The sequence below is a fragment of the Eucyclogobius newberryi genome, unplaced genomic scaffold (genome assembly GCF_026437365.1).
Source record: "Eucyclogobius newberryi isolate DKJ021-1_F unplaced genomic scaffold, fEucNew1.0.hap1 SCAF_5, whole genome shotgun sequence".
In the NCBI taxonomy this organism is placed as follows: domain Eukaryota; kingdom Metazoa; phylum Chordata; class Actinopteri; order Gobiiformes; family Gobiidae; genus Eucyclogobius; species Eucyclogobius newberryi.
In genome coordinates this window covers 26,302,012-26,322,923 of record NW_027316167.1, presented here as the reverse complement: position 1 = coordinate 26,322,923, position 20,912 = coordinate 26,302,012, and the positions used below count along the sequence as shown (strand labels likewise).

At 41.6% G+C, this 20,912-nt stretch overlaps 2 protein-coding genes across 6 annotated transcripts in view; both read right to left on the bottom strand.

The window, feature by feature from the left end:
• Positions 1-353: 353 nt before the first annotated feature.
• On the bottom strand, positions 354-12,564 carry LOC140381195 (retinoblastoma-like protein 2). The gene is made up of 14 exons (XM_072465221.1): positions 12,507-12,564; positions 5,169-5,281; positions 4,984-5,090; positions 4,347-4,447; positions 4,126-4,266; positions 2,476-2,640; positions 2,337-2,406; positions 2,191-2,264; positions 1,931-2,107; positions 1,788-1,859; positions 1,430-1,487; positions 1,177-1,307; positions 938-1,096; positions 354-859 (listed from the first exon to the last, which is right to left on the bottom strand). The coding sequence occupies exons 1-14, from the start codon at positions 12,558-12,560 to the stop codon at positions 683-685; spliced, it is 1,599 nt and encodes a 532-aa protein (XP_072321322.1). The 5' UTR covers positions 12,561-12,564; the 3' UTR covers positions 354-682.
• Positions 12,565-13,580: 1,016 nt separating this feature from the next.
• chd9 (chromodomain helicase DNA binding protein 9) overlaps positions 13,581-20,912 on the bottom strand; it is a 57,230-nt gene continuing 49,898 nt past the window's right edge. For 2 of the 5 annotated variants that reach the window (XM_072464693.1, XM_072464697.1), the window contains 11 exons: positions 20,822-20,912; positions 20,547-20,752; positions 19,545-20,402; positions 19,293-19,450; positions 18,882-19,112; positions 18,250-18,427; positions 17,979-18,127; positions 17,526-17,744; positions 17,301-17,450; positions 17,096-17,200; positions 13,581-17,005 (listed from right to left, as the gene is read on the bottom strand). The exon at positions 20,822-20,912 is cut by the window's right edge and continues 156 nt beyond it. In XM_072464693.1, the coding sequence (XP_072320794.1) occupies positions 16,124-17,005; positions 17,096-17,200; positions 17,301-17,450; positions 17,526-17,744; positions 17,979-18,127; positions 18,250-18,427; positions 18,882-19,112; positions 19,293-19,450; positions 19,545-20,402; positions 20,547-20,752; positions 20,822-20,912 (3,227 nt within the window). In that variant the 3' untranslated portion in view covers positions 13,581-16,123. The remainder of the gene's footprint in view (positions 17,006-17,095; positions 17,201-17,300; positions 17,451-17,525; positions 17,745-17,978; positions 18,128-18,249; positions 18,428-18,881; positions 19,113-19,292; positions 19,451-19,544; positions 20,403-20,546; positions 20,753-20,821) is intronic. The other 3 variants (XM_072464694.1, XM_072464695.1, XM_072464696.1) reach the window with 3 other exon arrangements.

The following is a 20,912-nucleotide window of genomic DNA, read 5'->3' as shown; positions in this document are numbered from 1 at the left end:
TTAAAAAATATTAAATATCAAATAAAATATCACTTTTCTGTCATATATAGGCTATTGAATCTATTATTTAATTAATTTCACGTCATCTTTATCAAGGATACAAGTGCAGACAGATGACTAAGGTCAGAACAATTTTTAATTAAAAAAAATTAAAAATTCTGTTTGGTGGGCCGTAGTTTGCCCACCCCTGCTTTACACAGACTATAAGAAAATCTAAATTACAGATGAAACCTAAATGAAATGGTCAGAAAAATATACTTGTTTACAATATATTTATTTATTAGAATAGATTGTGAATAAAAGGCACAAACCGTCAAAGCATAGTTTGCTTTTACAAATTTTTCCAACACAAATTAGATTACATTTAACATCATAACAATTACATGTTTATCAATTGTTCAATATCTTAAAAATTAACCATTAAGAGCATATATTAATACATATTTTACTATCAACCGTAGAGTATTCATTACCCCATTGAAAACAGTAAAGAGTACAATAAACGTATCATAGAAATAAATAAATGAATGTATCGTACAATAAATAAGCCGATTACTTTGTTTGCCTTTTCTTTTTTTCCCTTTTTTCTTTTAAATATCAAGTTGTTGTGAATAAATAACCACAGAATAGATACACAATATATTTGTTCTGTTTTAAAAGAGTATTAATGTGAAAATCTGCTCTAGTGATCTGAAGATGGCTCCAGCTGCTTCGTCTGCCTTCGATCATCTTCCACTTCCTGGATCCTCTTCATCATCTTGGCTGAAGGGCTGCGGTCGCCATCTTCGTCATCAAACTGCAGCTCTCGCCCTCGCTTCACCGGAGGCCCATGCACTTTGACGCTCATGTCACGCAGGCACTACAACACACAAAAACTCAAGAATTAGGTGTTTTGTTAACTTAAATTAAAACCTACAGCGGCCGCGCGGGCTCTGACCTGCAACGGGCTGGAGTGGAAGACATATTGCATTCCCGCCGGCTGTGGCGACGCCGTTTGTTTGCAAAGTGTGGACACGTAAACGTTGCATCTCACTCTGTATTTGCGAGTGGAGGGTGAAGGCTGCGCGGGATATGGCGACAGAGGCGGAGTCAGAACCTGGGGGAATAACACACCAGAAAAACATTTTCTAAATACATTGGCGACATTTGAAAGTGTACAAAGGGAGGCAGGCTCACCCCAAGACTCGGTGCAAACATTTTGACAAAGTTCCCCATGGCCGGTGTGTAGACCTGGCTGTAGAAACGGGTGACGCGCTCGTGCTCATGACCCACTGTTGGGCTGTTTGTGGGGGAGGACCCGCCCCTCGCTACAAGGTCAGATACAAATGTACTGTGTGCCAGGTCACGATATAATAATAATAATAATAATAATAATAATAATAATAATAATAATAATAATAATCAACTTGTAATATGACTTTAGACGTACTTTCATCATCGTGGGATCGCTCCGGTTGTTCTCTCAGCATTAGCCTGGTCTTGCTCACCTGCAAAGATTAGACCTAAGTAAACCATTTCCATGACAACCTTGCAAGAAGAGTAAAGCAATGCAGTCTATGAAAAAAGCCTAACATGACAAAATGGCTACACAGTAAGAATACAACGGATACAGAAGTATTTCATTCAAATGTATTGTGTTCTCATTCCACAGTACACCCACAGCCCACCAGGGGCACAGGATCCAAAGCAGGGAAAAACCCGCCCACCAAAGACATTAAATGATCAATAAATGATTCGTTACAGCTACAGCTCAAAGAAGGAAGTCAGTAGTAGAAAGTGAATCTTACTTTCTTATGTTTGTGTGGCATTGACTTGTAGCAGTTTAAGATGTGCGCGAAAGAAAGCTCATCTTTGGGATTCTAAAGATGAAAAACAACATTATTACTATACAAAGAATGAGTATATTTGTATTAGAGTGTGAAGAGTGCACCTCTGTGATGCTGTGGATGGCACAGAGCAGCAGCCAGTCCAGGTGACCGTCTCTCAGTGTGTCAAAGTGATGGACCAGAGAGTGCTCCAGACAAGTCCAGATCTGCTGCTGCTGCTTCTCTTGTAGGTTCAGCGCAGAGCACAGCGTTCTCAGCCGCTTGTGTGCAATCTTATAAAGCTGCAAATGCATTTTACTAGTACACGGTAACGGCATACATATGACATGAATGAAGAGGTTGGCGTGTTGGTGTTAGGACTGACCGTACGTGCAAACACATCAAGGAAGCTGTATCTTCTGTTTAAAGACGAGTGCTGCTGGTCAGTAGTCGGATCAGCTGTCAAACAAAAGACATTTATTATTATTTGAAATAGTTTATTATAGCAGTTAAAATCAATCAGATACTTACTGTTTGAAATTGGGTCCTGGTCCAACTGTTCCATTCTCATTGGGTCTTCTAGTTCTTTAGCGGACATGACCTAAAGATACTTGAATCATCAGCACATTCTCACACATCTGAGTGACAGGACTCACTTGGGCTGACAGACCTGTTTGCAGGAGGGGAGTTTTCCATTATTTAATCTGATTTTCTCCCAGAGAGGAGAGTCGCTTGTCAAAGCCAAGCTCCCAACAATCATCTCAACAACTTTTAAAAGATGTTCAGTGACATCAAGCGTCAAGTCAGTTTGAGTGTGCAACACCAGAATTATAACCTGTAGAAAAGAATGAACACAAAATAAACCAGGATCCGTTCATACATGGACACGATGTTCACACTGCTGTGTATCGTCATGGTTCATACATGGACACGATGTTAACACTGCTGTGTATCGTCATGGTTCATACATGGACACGATGTTCACACTGCTGTGTATCGTCATGGTTCATACATGGACACGATGTTCACACTGCTGTGTATCGTCATGGTTCATACATGGACACGATGTTAACACTGCTGTGTATCGTCATGGTTCATACATGGACACGATGTTCACACTGCTGTGTATCGTCATGGTTCATACATGGACACGATGTTCACACTGCTGTGTATCGTCATGGTTCATACATGGACACGATGTTAACACTGCTGTGTATCGTCATGGTTCATACATGGACACGATGTTAACACTACTATGTATCGTCATGGTTCATACATGGACACGATGTTCACACTGCTGTGTATCGTCATGGTTCATACATGGACACGATGTTAACACTACTATGTATCGTCATGATTCATACATGGACACGATGTTAACACTGCTGTGTATCGTCATGGTTCATACATGGACACGATGTTCACACTGCTGTGTATCGTCATGGTTCATACATGGACACGATGTTAACACTGCTGTGTATCGTCATGGTTCATACATGGACACGATGTTAACACTGCTGTGTATCGTCATGGTTCATACATGGACACGATGTTCACACTGCTGTGTATCGTCATGGTTCATACATGGACACGATGTTCACACTGCTGTGTATCGTCATGGTTCATACATGGACACGATGTTAACACTGCTGTGTATCGTCATGGTTCATACATGGACACGATGTTCACACTGCTGTGTATCGTCATGGTTCATACATGGACACGATGTTCACACTGCTGTGTATCGTCATGGTTCATACATGGACACGATGTTAACACTACTATGTATCGTCATGATTCATACATGGACACGATGTTAACACTGCTGTGTATCGTCATGGTTCATACATGGACACGATGTTCACACTGCTGTGTATCGTCATGGTTCATACATGGACACGATGTTCACACTGCTGTGTATCGTCATGGTTCATACATGGACACGATGTTAACACTACTATGTATCGTCATGGTTCATACATGGACACGATGTTCACACTGCTGTGTATCGTCATGGTTCATACATGGACACGATGTTAACACTACTGTGTGTTGTCATGATTCATACATGGACACGATGTTCACACTGCTGTGTATCGTCATGGTTCATACATGGACACGATGTTCACACTGCTGTGTATCGTCATGGTTCATACATGGACACGATGTTAACACTACTGTGTGTTGTCATGATTCATACATGGACACGATGTTCACACTGCTGTGTATCGTCATGGTTCATACATGGACACGATGTTAACACTGCTGTGTATCGTCATGGTTCATACATGGACACGATGTTAACACTCTAAAGACACACCTTCCACAGGTTGTATGGCGCCAAAACAAAAATCTGAAGTAGATGTGGGGTGAAATGATATGCTATCTTATTGGAGCATAAGCTGATCTCCAAGCAGCACAGCACCAAACTGCATTGAACTGAGTGATCTTCTAAGAAACTCTGTGGAAAATCAAAACAAGTCAACATTTTCACACTAGGATCTTTATAGATTTGACAATTCCAGAAGGAAGTAGACTTACTGAGCCATTCTTCAGTCTAGGTCTTTGATCCTTCTGCAGAAGGCTCTCCAGTATCTTGTAATACCACACTTTGGCCTCATAACAACACTTTTGTGCTCGCACTGAAAACAATGTATCAAAGAAAATGACTCTAAGTTAGTACTGAGAAGGGCTGAATACATATTTAAACCCTGAGCTCAGATGCACACGTGCAGGTCTGGTGCAGCGGCCACAGGAAGTGCCAGGGCAGGCCTTTTCCCTATATATATGATTAATGATGGCATGAGCACATGGTCTTGAGCACTAGAGCTTGTGTCATGTGACAGTTACACCGGGTGCATGAGCACATGGTCCTGAGCACCAGAGCTTGTGTCATGTGACAGTTACACCGGGTGCATGAGCACATGGTCCTGAGCACCAGAGCTTGTGTCATGTGACAGTTACACCGGGTGCATGAGCACATGGTCCTGAGCACCAGAGCTTGTGTCATGTGACAGTTAAACCAGGTGCATGAGCACATGGTCCTGAGCACCAGAGCTTGTGTCATGTGACAGTTAAACCAGGTGCATGAGCACATGGTCCTGAGCACCAGAGCTTGTGTCATGTGACAGTTACACCATGTGCAGTCTGAGCCGGGCCTCATTTATGGTTGTTATACCAAGGTTTTTCTCATCAGCTGTGGTGCTTCTGTAAGCTTCCAGAAATGTGTTGAGCAGGTGGTTCAGTTTGGACTGAACCTTCTCAGTGGGATCTGTGGGCTCGGTCCTGAACAAACAAACACAGGTCAAAGGTCACTGCAGTTATGTCATGATCACTGAGTGTGCAGCAGGAACTGTTACTCACCTGAACATAGTGATCAGAGCATCGCAGAGGCCCAACATCTGCCACTTCTCAGGCTCATTAGAACAGGTTGTCATGGTGATGGCAGACTTAAGTAATACAGTTTTCTGTGACACCTGCACAAGACACACATTTATTGTAGTGTCTAGATTGATCCTATTTAGGAAAAAGGTGTAATGCTGTGACTTGTATGGAAGGGCAGCAGACCTGGGGTCTTATATTTAGTACATAATAAAAGTGCCTATCCTACTGAGCTAAACTCTCATGCCTCGTCCTCGTGCTAAATAAGATCACTTCACCAACTAATTAATTACACAAATTACCGTTTTATGTTAAATGACTGCCTGTATTTCTAACTGAATCATTAGAAGCATGAACAGAGCCTGAGCTACAAAGACTTGGCTCTAAAAGATAGTTTTAAGTCTGTTTGTTGAAACTTTGCACTGCTGTTGCTTCGCTTCTCCTCTGCACATGCTCAGTTACATCCTTAATTCCTGCAGGTTTATTCAGGTGGTCTGGTCCATGGGTTTGAGGCTGTGTGGTCCTCAGAGCATGTGCAGACCTCTAAAAGAAGCTGCTCTCCGCTCTGGTTCTAAAAGCTTGTGTTATGGGGCATGCACAAGCCTCTGAACACGGCCACAGACTGAGCCGCTGTGGTAAAACAGACTCATGCTTCCCACGCAGTAATGCCCAGCGCCCTGGAGCAACCAGCACAACACTGGCATAAAGGAACAAATATTTGAATTTAATAAACACTTAATTGATTGTCAATTTCTTACCATAATTTGCAAAATAATCGAAAATTGATTGTCTGCTACACTATAAACATAGTTAATGTCGCTTGAGTTCTCCATGTTAACACATTATTGTTTCACTGTGTATTGAGTATGCCAGGGGTGGAAAGTAACTGATTAAAAATACTCATGTTATTGTAATTGAGTAGAATTATTGGTTTATTAACTGAGTACTGTGTATAATTTTAGCACTGTAACTGTAATTAGTTACATTTGAATTCACTATGATTGCAGTCGTCCCAATGCACAGTACGTCTAACCCAGGGGTGTTAAATATCCGGCCCGCCAAACGTTTTAATCAGACCCGCCGAACATTTCAAATTCATATTCTATTAAAAAAAAAAAAAAAAAAAAAATATATATATATATATATATATATATATATATATATATATATATATATATATATATATATATATATATATATATATATATATATATTTCAAAACAAAATATGAATTAGAATTATTATTATTTTTTCTTCGTTCATAGAACCGTAGTTACATCCGTAACAGTTTTTATCGCTAAAACTACACGTCCCACAATGCCACTGGTGGCCGCCCCTCCCCGCGCGGCTCCTCACTGCCGTGTGTGCTGCCGAGGGAGAAGTGCTGAGGGAAGTAAGACGTGCGTTTGCGCACTTTACAGCACTTACACACCTCAGAGCAGAGGTCTGAGCGAGGAAAGAGACTGGTCTGGTTTGGGAAAAACGTGGAAGAAAGAAAGGAGACGGTTTTGTGGATGTTAGAGTTGTGCTAAAAGTGGAGCTAATGTGGAGCTAACAAGAAAACAAACTTCTGTGATGATGTGATGATGCTCTGAGAGGAAAACGTCCTCTACAAACCTGGACAGATCAGAAGCCACAGGTGAAACCACAGGTCAGAATGTAACACAGTATGAATATGACTGTGTCCACACTAATGTGACTGTGAGACTGTGTCCACACTAATGTGACTGTGAGACTGTGTCCACACTAATGTGACTGTGAGACTGTGTCCACACTAATGTGACTGTGAGACTGTGAACACACTAATGTGACTGTGAGACTGTGTCCACACTAATGTGACTGTGAGACTGTGTCCACACTAATGTGACTGTGAGACTGTGTCCACACTAATGTGACTGTGAGACTGTGTCCACACTAATGTGACTGTGAGACTGTGAACACACTAATGTGACTGTGAGACTGTCCACACTAATGTGACTGTGAGACTGTGTCCACACTAATGTGACTGTGAGACTGTGTCCACACTAATGTGACTGTGAGACTGTGTCCACACTAATGTGACTGTGAGACTGTGTCCACACTAATGTGACTGTGAGACTGTGTCCACACTAATGTGACTGTGAGACTGTGTCCACACTAATGTGACTGTGAGACTGTGTCCACACTAATGTGACTGTGTCCACACTAATGTGACTGTGAGACTGTGAACACACTAATGTGACTGTGAGACTGTGAACACACTAATGTGACTGTGAGACTGTGTCCACACTAATGTGACTGTGAGACTGTGTCCACACTAATGTGACTGTGAGACTGTGAACATACTAATGTGACTGTGAGACTGTGAACACACTAATGTGACTGTGAGACTGTGAACATACTAATGTGACTGTGAGACTGTGAACACACTAATGTGACTGAGACTGTGTCCACACTAATGTGACTGTGAGACTGTGAACACACTAATGTGACTGTGAGACTGTGAACACACTAATGTGACTGTGAACACACTAATGTGACTGTGAACACACTAATGTGACTTTGAGACTGTGAACACACTAATGTGACTGTGAGACTGTGTCCACACTAATGTGACTGTGAGACTGTGTCCACACTAATGTGACTGTGAGACTGTGTCCACACTAATGTGACTGTGTCCACACTAATGTGACTGTGAGACTGTGAACACACTAATGTGACTGTGAGACTGTGAACACACTAATGTGACTGTGAGACTGTGTCCACACTAATGTGACTGTGAGACTGAACACACTAATGTGACTGTGAGACTGTGTCCACACTAATGTGACTGTGAGACTGAACACACTAATGTGACGCAGGTTGTCTTTTGGGGTGTTTTCATCATTTGAGTATGTATCCTTTAAAATGGAGCTAAAACGGTCTCCATCCATTCTCTTCATTGTTTTATACAAGCCTCCCCAGCACTGCCAAAGTTTTATTGATGATTTTACTGAGATGCTTTCAGTCGTATGCACAGACTTTGATGGTTTGGTCATTACAGGTGATTTCAATGTGCATGTTGATAATATTTGTGACAGAAACGCTAAAGAGCTTGATGCTGTTCTTGAAACCTTCAGTCTTACTCAGCATGTGAGAGCCCCCACCCACAGCAAAGGACACACTCTAGATCTCATAATTACAAAGGGGGTAAATATTTCAAACGTTAATGTGATCGATGTTGCTCTGTCTGATCATTTCTGTGTCTTCTTTGACCTGTCTGTTTCTCCCAAACCACAGGTTGGTCCTGCAGTTGTTCAGAGGAGACACATAAGTGATGGCACAGGTGCACTATTTATGGAAATGATAAACTTTGAAAATGTCTCATGTTCTAATGTAAATGATTTGTTGAACTCTGTTACATCTAGTGTTTTGAATGTTCTGGACACCATCGCCCCTATAAAGGCTAAAATGGTTAAAAATAAGCAGAAGGCGCCGTGGAGAAATGATGATTCGGTCAGGGCACAGAAAAGGGAGTGCCGCAGGGCCGAACGGAAATGGCGCAAGTCAAAGCTCCAGGTTCAAAAAGAGATTTACAAAGAGAAGCTGAACATGTACAACCTAATCTTATGTAGAACTAGGGAAAGATATTTTTCTGAAATAATTGGAAGCTGCAGTAACAACTCGCGTGTCCTGTTTGCCACAGTAAACAGATTAACAAACCCTCCAGCTCAGCTGCCGTTAGAACTCATTTCCACATCCAAGTGTAATGAGTTTGCATTATTCTTTAATGACAAAGTTCAGGGCATTAAAAATGCTATAAATCCCACAATGCAAAAAATTACCCTAAAACCACCAAGACACTTAGAGCTAACTCACTTTGCACCAGTAACTGACAAAACTGTCCATGAGATCATCCCCAGTCTGAGTTCATCTACATGCTGCCTTGATGTGTTACCCACCAGATTTCTAAAGTCTGTGCTGAACAGTTTGTTAGCACCATTCACTCACATAGTTAACATGTCGCTTCAATCTGGAACATTCCCAATGTCTTTGAAAACTGCGGTCATAAAGCCTCTCCTAAAGAAGAGCAGTCTTGATGCCGCAGTACTGAGTCATTACCGGCCCATCTCTAATCTGCCATTTTGGGGCAAAGTCCTTGAAAAGGTTGTTTACCAACAGCTCACAGATTTCCTCTTAATAAACAACTCATTTGATGTTTTTCAGTCAGGTTTTAGACCTCATCACAGCACTGAGACTGCTCTTGTCAAGGTGACAAATGACATCCGCCTGAACACTGACACGGGCAAAGCCTCAGTCTTAATTCTGTTAGCTATGAGTGCTGCTTTTGACACTGTCGATCATGGGATCCTCTTACAGAGACTAGAGGACTGGGTGGGCATCACAGGCACTGCCCTAAACTGGTTAAGGTCCTATCTGGAAGACAGGAGGTACTTTGTTGAAATTGGTAGCTGTGTCTCAGACCACATGACCCTGACCTGTGGAGTGCCCCAAGGGTCAGTCCTGGGGCCCCTTCTGTTCAACCTCTACATGCTGCCGTTGGGTCAGTTGATACGCAGTGAAAATGTGTCCTATCACAATTATGCAGACGACACTCAGATCTATGTTTCACTATCGGCAGGTGACTATGGACCAGTAGATTCACTCTGTCACTGCATCCAACAGATCAGTGTGTGGATGCAAAACAACTTTCTCCAGCTGAACTCAGACAAGACTGAAATAATCGTTTTTGGCCCACAGAAACAAAGAGAAAGTGTTAGCGGTCACCTCCAGAGTCTCGCTCTAAAACCTACAAACCAAATTAGAAATCTGGGGGTAATAATGGACTCAGACTTGAACTTTAATAGCCACGTCAAATCAATAACATCAGCAGCTTTTTACCATCTAAAAAACATTGCCAAAATCAAAAATATAGTCTCAAAACCAGATTTAGAGAGACTTATCCATGCGTTTGTCTCCAGTAGATTAGACTACTGTAACGGCCTGCTCACTGGCCTCTCCAAACGAGCTGTAAAACAGCTGCAGTACATCCAGAACGCTGCTGCTCGGGTCCTGACTAGAACCAGGAAGTATGATCACATTAGTCTGTTTCTCAGGTCTCTGCACTGGCTCCTGTGGCTCAGAGAATAGACTTTAAAGCAGCTCTGCTTGTGTACAAGTCTCTCCATGGCCTAGCACCAAAGTACATCTTGGATATGTTAGTGCCATATGAACCATCTCGGACTCTGAGGACCTCAGGGACCGGCCTCCTGCTGGTGCCAGAGTCAGGACTAAACATGGGGAATCTGCGTTTCAGTTTTATGCAGGTAAAATCTGGAACATTCTTCCTGAAGATGTGATGTCTCTTTTGTTTGTGATTTTATTAGTTTAGACAATCAGTTGGATTGATAATTTTTAATTTAGTTAATTTTATTGTATTTCTGTTTCTGTAATTTCTTTGTGATTTTAATGCATTTGTCCTGCTGTGTGAAGCACTTTGAATTGCCTTGTGTATGAAATGTGCTCTACAAATAAACTTGCCTTGCCTTGCCTTGCCTTGACTGTGAACACAAACACAATGCACTCATTTGAGTCATTACATGAATCATTTGTCACTAATATCAGCTTGAACTATGAAAATAGCGAGCTCATATTGAGTTTGAGCCGAATATGGACTCAGTCTTTCACCTGCTGCACATTAAATGTGCAACAGTCTCCACAACTATTACTAGGCTGTAAAAAAGCTATTTTTTTTCTTAGATTTTTTATTGTTTTATTTTGTACATAATATTTGGCCCACAATTTGACAAAAGAGTTTGGTTTGATGGAACACTGTGGCTCATGCACTTATTCTATATTATTTTCAAGGCCAGAGGCGTAACTTAACCTCCTTAAACGCTCCACGTGTGTTTGTATTTAGTGGTGAGTCAGTCCAGGTGAACAGATGACTACAGATAACTACAGATAAGTACAGATAACTACAGATAAGTACACAGATGTGGAAATGTTAGTTAATACATTTAAAAGGTTTTTTAGATCTTGAGAAGTCAAATACAATATTTTTCAGTTCCAAATACCTGTTTAACAATATTTAACAATAGACTAAATGTTTATCTCTGTAGATCAACTCTGAAGTTGTAATGCACATAAACTGAAGCACACTGCAGTGAAATTACACTTGTTTTTCTAAATACATTTCAGTTTATGAGAACAAACATGTTTGTAATTTATTTTAATCGATCCAGTAATTGCTTGAAAAACAGCGTAGGCTATATAAAGCTATTTATTTCTTATATTTTTATTTGTTTTAAGTTTGACATTAAGTTCGGCCCGCGACCCAGCCTGAGCGTCGAAATTCGGCCCGCGGCCCAAAATGAGTTTGACACCCCTGGTCTAACCTCTGACATTTCTAGTACTTTGAGTATTATTATTTTTTCTTGCATACTTTCTTACTTTTACTTAAGTATAGATTTAGCAGCAGTACTTGTACTTGTAATTGAGAACATTTTTAGTAATGTAACTGTACTTTTACAGTTTGTTCAGTACCTTTTTCCACCTCTTTTATTGATTGCAAATGATTGTGAATTAATTTTTTTTGCACTTTCCTGTACAGCACTTTGGGCTTTTAAAGTTGTATGTGTGCTTTTAAAAATCAACTTTGACATTGTAACTTATCTTTGAGTAATTAAACTAGTGTTACTATGTTCCTACTTTCCTGTCAATCACTTTAGACTTCTCCATGTTGTTGTAAAATCTGATTGATGCATTAATTAACATTATTGTTGATAATTAATATAATCAGCTTCAATCAAATCCAGTTTTCAGTGGTGGTTGGAAAGCCTCGATATTAACTAATTGTTTTGTTGTATTTTGTTGTTGTATTTTAAGACTAAATGTAGGTTAAGATTGAGTCCTGAAATCTGTAAACTCTCAACATCTTGCCTGTAAAGGTGTGTTTTGTTTGTTTCTCTGTGTGACTCAAAAAGTACAGGCATGATTTTGTAAATGACGCCATCGCACCTCGACTTGCGGCTGGGGGGCGTGACCCGGGATGTCCACGTGACTCTACAGTTTGCCGCCAAAGTGCCGTCACGTGACCAACACTGTTAAATGTCTTTTACGCAGTGTTTTCTTTTAGCATGAAACTACTATATTGTGTTTTTTTTACCACGCCACGACAGAAAGCCACGTTCTCTAAATGAGCTGGCAACTTGGCATTACAGAGAGTTCCCGGATGTCCTTTAGTTTATCTGCGCCAAGACGGTAGAAACGATAAAAACGCAACACGTGACCAGTAATAAGACAGCGTTTCCCGATTATGAATTTCATGTTATTATGGATGTGTTAAATTGCCAAACTCACCGCGTGTAGTCCGGTTCTGTCCGCTGCTGTCACCGTTACCGACATGTGTGACATTACAGCACGCGCGTGTGGTTTGTGGGCGTGTCTGTGTGGGGGCCGGTCCTTGCGCCGTCACGTGATGAAACAGTATCGACACCATGGAGCTATCATAACATCATCGAAACGCGTCCAAGTGTGGAAAATAGAGCTATAGTTTTATTTGAATCAGGCTAGGTTATAGATTTACTCGGTTATGTTTGCAGGGGTAACTTTTTAAAGGAATTGTACTTGTTTATGTTCGGACAATAAATCGGTTCGGGCTGGTACTTTTACTTTTAGTTTATTATTTATCAGGGGCTGTGCACGTAAAGTGTATTGATCAGGGACAGTGCACATAAAGTTTACTGATCAGGGACTGTGCACATAAAACATTGACCAACAGGAAAGAGGAAAGATGCTTGGTTGCCAGGTTACAGCAAAGTTGTTCATTTCCACCTGGTTGATGACAGGTTAACGTCAAACTGGTCCTGATTCTTCTCAGTGGAGTTGATTCAATTTTTCTTATTACATCGGTCATTCCCAGAGCTTGATAGTATTTTAATTAGACGTTGGACCAATGGAATAGGCCTAAATCCTCAAATATGCTAATAATCGAATTTCTTGGACTAGGCTACCTGCTATTTACTTGTATTATTTAATTTAATTTAAATCGCAATTTAATTTAATTAAAATGTGTCAAGGACAATAGGCGCAGACACATGATCCACAGCTAAGATAATAAAAACTGAAAAAACTCTTATTCAACTGGACACTCTGGATCAAAACTCTGACTGGTTTGTTTAGCGCCCTCATGTGGACGAGGTGAGGATGTGCACAGACTGATGAACACCAGCCGCTGCCCACTTTCTTATAGCAAAGTAAACATGTGGGAAGTTTGCCTGCAGCCTACTTAACCATTAGATTATCATATTGATTACAGTGCAATTTGTATTTAGCACAGGTTAATTGTTCAGCAAAAAACAACTTAAATACAGTGAACGAGAGTTGGAGCCTAATAAATGTAGGAATAAAATGACAGCTAGAGCCAAAAACACATTATGGATAGTCAGAATATGTTTAATAAAAATAATTAAACCTCAATTTCCTCTATAGAACTTCATAGAAAGTAATCCAATAAATTACAAATGACTTTAAGACGTGTTTTTCTGAAACTACATAGATAATTATTAGACTACACAGACCACAACTTGCAAATATTACAACTGTATAATGTTCAAGACAAAAATCAGAGAATATCAGAGTGATAATATAATAATACAAACTTGAAATAAAACACACGATCAGTTCTGATAGTCATGTCAGTGAAAGCATGAACGGTAACTGCAAGTAAATCTCCCTGTACAGCAGTAGTAGTGTGTTGAGAATCTGTCCTTGCATATTGGTCTTCAGTTGTTGTGGGTGTAACTTCAATACTGCCTCTAGTCAGGTGAGCAATGCATTTTGGACTTCCCTATGCAGTGCAGGACAGGTGAAAACAAGCTAAGGAGGAAGTGAACGTCCAATTAGACTTTTAATTAGAGGTCTTACAGAGGCACAGCACAATCAGAATTTCAGGGCACCAAACGGAAGATAAATGATTCATTTAGCCATGCGGATGGCTGCTTGTTTGCATAAGGGCACTACATGTTTTAGAAATGTGGGGATGCAGATGCAACATTATGTGACAACAGTGGCCCATATAGAAAAATAAGCTTGTTATATAAAAAACAAACCCAACACAAGGGCCGTAGAACAGGCATAAAATAAGCAACTAGAGATCAGATCAGTGCTAAGAGTGCATGGTTTGTGAAGCACTGCAGAACACTGACTATAATGCTACAGCAATACCTAAGGAATACAGCTTTGACACCAAAGGGACCACCTGCCTGATTTTAGAAATGATCACTATTGTACTTATCTAACAGTCCGCTGTTTAACAGCAGTCCTAGAGCACAAATGTGGAAAGAAACATTACAAAAAGGTACTTCCGGTCTCAGTGAATTCCAGTGTAAAGTTCCTGGGTACAGTTCAGTGATTGTAAAAAATGTATATGGACACATAATATTTTGAATTACAGCGTGAGGTACAGGATAAGGGCACTTCTACATCTAACTCAAGCTCCATTCATCAGCAGAAGCGAGTCAAAGACTACACAAGCGACAAGCTTGTAGCTCTAGCGACAGCTGCTAACCTTTGCAGTGTTACGTGGGTCTGGCACTGTATTCACTTCAATACACGTTGATTTTGAGTGTTTTACAATCTTTGCCAGAATGCAAATTACATGTGCTTGTACCATGTATTGTCTGTAAGACTTGTTTTACAGGTGGTCAAGTGATAACCACAATCTCATCTGAATTCATTTCTAATCCGTGTTCAATCATATCAGAAAAAAACAAAAAACACTTAGCATTGTCGCATTGTTGCGAGTGTTCAAGGCCCCCTCCTTTTTAACAGGAGAATCTTAACATTCGAACTGGAAAGTATGGAAGCAGTAGAAACCAGAAGAGAGGCACAGGCCAGCCACACAGAACTACACTGTGGAAGCTCTCAGTCTTAAACAAACACACATATTCCAGCAGGAAAAGAACTATGTACATAATATAAATACCACACACATGCACATTTTGCACAGTGAAGCCAATCTGTTTAGTAGTTGAGGTAAGATGCAGTCAAATACACCAGGGTTGTATATTATCTGTGTCCTGAAACAGTTTCTCGTGACAGAGACCATAATACCCAATAGGGATTTCACAGGATCCCAGGGCAGTTTGGCACAGTATTAAGGTTGTGTTTTGTCCCCAAAGACTCGAGAGGATTATTATACTCAGGCAATGCCAGAGTCAGGAGAGGTGCAAGTGTACTGTGGGAAGCTAAAGTGCGTCTTGGACTGACATGTTTTTGACAAACACCTTTTCATCTTTGCATCTTACAGAAAATGCATTACAACATAAGACTTTTTGAAACAGTTTAGCTTATGTCCTTAAAGATAAAATTATATTTCTTAAATTTGAATCAACGGAGTGGATGTGATCTGATCTTATGATGAGAAGTTGGGCTGTTGGTTGTGCACTATGATGGAAAATGGCAGACAGAAAATCTACAGCTTCAGTGACATTCATTAGCTGCCCAAGTTATTGCTGGCATATCCAACATATGATCTGCAAAGCAAAGTGTCAATTAAGTCCTGGATATTTACATAACTCAGTGTTGATCAAGTGTCACGCACCCGCATCCTAACAATCAAAATATATTAATAGTACAGCTCAGTTCAATGAGCATGTTTATGAAGTTTGACTTTTTAATAAAATTAAATCCCAACATAATTACATTAATGCCTGTTTGTTGCCTTTGTACATAATTGTAATACACATTCAGAGTTCAAAATCTTCTGAAGTGTACCATGCATGTCTCAGAACTGTACCTTTAACACTTAAATCTTATTTCAGTGTTGTTTTCAACATTTTTGTTTTCATACAACTTTTAGTTAGTGTATATTTACATGTAAAGAAATTGAAACATAAGTGCTAGAAAATCCATATAAGTGAATATGTGATACATGTTAGGCAATACATAAATAAAAGTCAAATTCTATTCATAGATCAGTCTTCATCACTGGAGTTGGAGTCATCTGATGAGGAAGAACTCCCAGATGCTGAAGATGATGATGAAGCCTTTTCTGAACCTTCCAGACCACTGTTGTCTTTTTGTTCAGCCGACTCCTCCTCATCTTCCTCCTCCAGTGTCTCCTCAAACAAAACTTTTTCTACTTTGTCTTTCAAGGCTGCTGGCTGTTTGGTGTCCTGCGGTGCAGCGGAGGCTGCTGTGGGTACAGGGTCAGTGTTAGCGCTCTGTGGCTGTGTGGCAGACACAGGAAGGTTAAGGCCTGGAGTAAGAATCATCCCTGGATAAATCATACTGGACAGTAACAAAGGGTTAAGGGACAGTGAGTTGGGTGAGCCAGGGGATGTGGTGTTAGAGTTGGAAGGTGATGTGTTGGAGGCCTCTGTCCTTTCTCCTTTATTGTCCACTTTAGAGCTTGACTGCTCCAGCCCAGCACTGATATTTCCCTTCCCCTGCCCCTCAGCACTTGCAGCGCCCTCTTTACCCAGCATTCCACCAACACTCAGTAGATTAGGCAAGCCTGAAACACCAGACAGCATCATGGGAAACATGGCGGCAAAGTTGTTGGCTGCCACGTTGCTAGCATCAGATGGAAGCCCCATTAGGCCTGCAGTGAGCTGCAGAGACTGCAGGCTCTGCAGGTTCTGCTGAAGGGCCTGAAGGCTGCTCAAGTCCACTCCTGGCAGGAGGCCATTGGTTAACAAAGGGTTCAGCCCCAGGGAGGAGGCAGGTTGCTTTGGTACTGCTGCTGCTGCTGCTCTAGCCAGAGGATTTTTGGGTCGCCTTCCTCTACGACTCACTTCTTCTGGAACAATGGGCCCAGTAAGAATCCGGTCAAACATGCTCTCAGGAAGATAACCCTGTATATGACAAAATGGCATCATAATAACAATGAATAGTTATTAATAACTCATCCATGTAATTCAAATACACATTTTTAATCTACCTACCGACTGTTTAACAACATCTGCCCATTCGGGTGGGACTCCATACTCGGGGTTCTCCTGAAGAAACCGGCACAAATCCTTGAGAGGAGGTGCAAATGCTCCACCAATCTGCAGAAGAAAATGACCAAAGATTATATTCTACACTATATTTATGAGGGGAAAAAACTGAATCAAGACTTTCTAAAATGTTTTAACAAAAATTGACGACCTTTCGTGCATTTCTTCTGTTGATTATCTGGACACGTTCTTCTCCAGTCAAACTATTAACGTCAATCTTGTTAGGGTTTCGACAGCGATGCCTCTTTTGTTTGGGACGCCCATCCTGGAAATGGAACTGCATCTGCATTTTATTAACCGCCTATAACATAGAATCATTTTAGATGCTGTACTTTTCTTTTTAAAAGCAATGAAAGTACACTAATCTAAAACTTGCCGGGATAAAAGCCCCAGTATCTGCCACAAAACCTGGGTGTTCCTTTAGCCACTGCTCCAAATCTCTTCTTCTGGGAGCATCATCTCCAGCAAGCCTGGTGCCATCCTTAAGGTTTATGACCGGAACTCTGCTATCAGAGTCAGCAGAGCTCTGGCTGTAGCCGGGCAAAGGTGCCATTGGTAGACCAACCTGGCCTATACCTCCCCACCCGGGGGGCATCTGAAAAGAACCATCATTTTATTATTATCATTATAATACTAATACGTAACACTTTGACCACACTCGCTCACACACAGGTAATATAGATGGTGAAGTGTTTTGCTCAGAGTAAACAATGTACAATGTGCAATGTATTGCAGCTATTTAAATGTATGTATAATTATTACTTATATAATAATGAAATGGATATACAAGTCACCACATTTTAAATACGATTTTATCTCCAAAGCTTACCTGATCAAGACCCGGAGCTACTCTGCTTCTGTTCATGAAAAGCAGGTCCATTCCCTCCACATTTTTCCTTCTTCCTCTGCGCTTTTTAACCATTGGCTGGTCCTCCACAGCCCCGTTCATCCTCATGTGACCAGGAACACTTGAGGACACTACAATTGAAAGAAATGTTACTACTTCACATGAACCTCTAGATGAGTTCTGTTTATAATATTAAATAGCTCCACAAACACATCCAAACACACAATAACACTACTGTCTGTAAGAAACATACCATTCGTGTAGCTGTACTGTGGTTTGCTGATGTCAGTCAGGCCTGTGTCTGAGGCATTCTGCAGCTCCTGAAGTCGAGCTAAGTACTGCTGCTGCGCCTGGGGCCCCTCCTCAGAGTCTAGGGGCCTCTTTACAGGAAGCCCCTGTTTCTGGAAGGTCAGCTTCAATCCTCCCTCCTGCTATAAAGAGAAGGGTGATGTGTTATGTGTGGGATATCATTATATTGCCACATACTGAGGACTAATTTGCAATCAATTGAAACAAAACTGCAAAAGTACAGTTATATTGGAAGAATTTTAAAACATAGATAAGAAACCAAGTAACAGCACCCACAACCAAGTCCAGTGTTAATTCCAAAGAGTAATGACATCATCGTCTAAAAACACTTTACCATTGAGTCCATTTAGACTCCCATGACCAAGTAATTTGTACTCATGAGTGAAGTTGAATAGATAGGAAGGCAGCTTATACATTCATCTCTCCCATGACAGCCATTTGGCAACATTTGCCGAAGAATAGATAGATGAAAACAAAGAAACATGCTGATTGCTGTTCATGACAGCAGGTAGTATGGTCCAAGGATCAGGACGTAGAGGCAGAAGGGAGAGGACGACGATAAAGAAATCAACATACATTGTTGAGTTTTACTGAGAACTCCTTGTTTTCTGCAACATGCTTGGTCACCTTTGACCCTTGTGGAGAGGCTGAAGGATCCTCAGATGCACTGCTCACGGTTTCCATCAGCTTTGTGGTGTAGAAAGAGGCAACAGAACCTCCAGGCTCGTAGACACGGCGAATTCCAGGCCACTTGCCCTTAAGCACAGCCTGGCAGACACTGTCCAGTCGGTTGATAATCACACGGTCCTAAGCATCACAGATATAAACACATTTAAGCCATTAATATTTCTACATTATCCTTATGAACAAAGGGAACACAAATCAAATCAGAGGTGTTGAGACTGGCTAACAACTGATGGTCAAATGAATCCAATTGAATCCAATGAGCAATATATTTGAATCACTTTAAATGACTGTGCAACTCACCTTAGGCCAGTAAGATACAGCAAGCATGTACCCGCCTCCCTGAATCAGGTGGGAGTGGCTGCCGTTAGCAACAGTGGCATCTTGTGTGTCATCCTGGGTCATGCTCAGCGATGCCACACTGTCCTCATCAAACCCCTTGACAATTGTTGCAGCAGGAACTACATGTGACAGAAAACATTTAAATATATAAATAGAATAAACAAGAACAACAAAAAGTGTTGGGCCTATTTGGGTTGATTTGCAATGTTTTACCTTTCTTTTTCCCGTCTTCTCCATCGCTATCACTGTCATCAGAGGAGGAGGAAGATGATGAAGAGGACGAAGAACCTGAAGAGCAAGATGAAGAGGAGGAGGAGGAGCTGGAGCCGCCTGAGGATGTGGAGGAAGATGAGGAGGAAGAAGAGGAGTGAGACGATGTGCTCGAGGAAGAACCATCAGAATCGGAGTCCGAGTCCCGCCTGGCCTCCTTACGGCTCCTCTTGCTGGACTTCTTGGATTTCTTCTCTGAGGGATTTGGTGTGAGAGGTTTGGTTCGGGCAGCAACCATCTGCCTCTCACCCTCCCCCATCTCTGACTCGGGCTTCACCGCCTGACCTGTGGCTGGAGCGGGCGCATGGTTTGTGGTCCAGCTCGCAGCCTGCTTCTCTCTGCTCTCTTCACCCTCAGAGGCAGGTTCCTGTTTGGGTTCCACTTTAGGAACTTCAGTCTGTGGGAGCGGGGCAACTGAATAGCCCGTTGGTGCCGAGACGGAGGCCATGAGGTGAAGTTGAGGAGGTTGTGTGGATGTGAGAGAGGGTTGTTGTGCTTTACTCTGGCTGTAACTGCGTTGTGCTACCATGAAGCTGAGCTCTGGGTCCCTCAGTATGTGGTAGTCTGTACGACTGACCCCGTGCTTGGCAGCTCCAATCAGCAGGTCCCGGTCATGAGTCCCAGGCTTCCACCAAATGGGGAGGTCGGAGCTCACCTGGCACAGTGACAGACGCTCATACAGTAATGGATGACGGAGGACCTGCTCCCTGACCTGCCGCAGCAGCTCAACTCGATACAGAGTACGAGATGCCCGCTCCTCAGTGATTGGCTGGATAATAAGTGAGGGGTCCACAGCAGAGTCTGAAATGAGAATAGATATAGAATAGATACAAATGATCACTTCTCAATATTTTATGATATATACATTACAACACTGTCCAAGTACAGTAAAAGTCATGAATAATGTTAGAATGGAACATTACAAAAAGCAAAAAGGCTTCTGACCTCCTTCCTTTGGTGGGAGACGGCACACTCTTCTGCACATTGCACTGAATGAACACAAGTATTTTTGCAAGCTCTCATCAGTTTTCTTGTGCAGTCGTGCCATAGCCCTAAATTTGGTCCAGTCAAAGCATCCAATGGTAGGATCAAAAACAACACCAAAAGTGGAGACAACGCGATAGAAGTCGGCCTCTTCACGTCTGGTCCATCTGATGAAAGAAATGTATACGGTTTGGAAATGTTACAAATTTGTAACTACTTTCAGAAAAAATGCTAACCTTTGTTGACGCTCAATCTTGGCAGCAATCTTAGGGTTGAGTGTTTCGGTGAGCGAGGGCGGCAGTGGGCACAGAGCTGTTGGCAGAATCA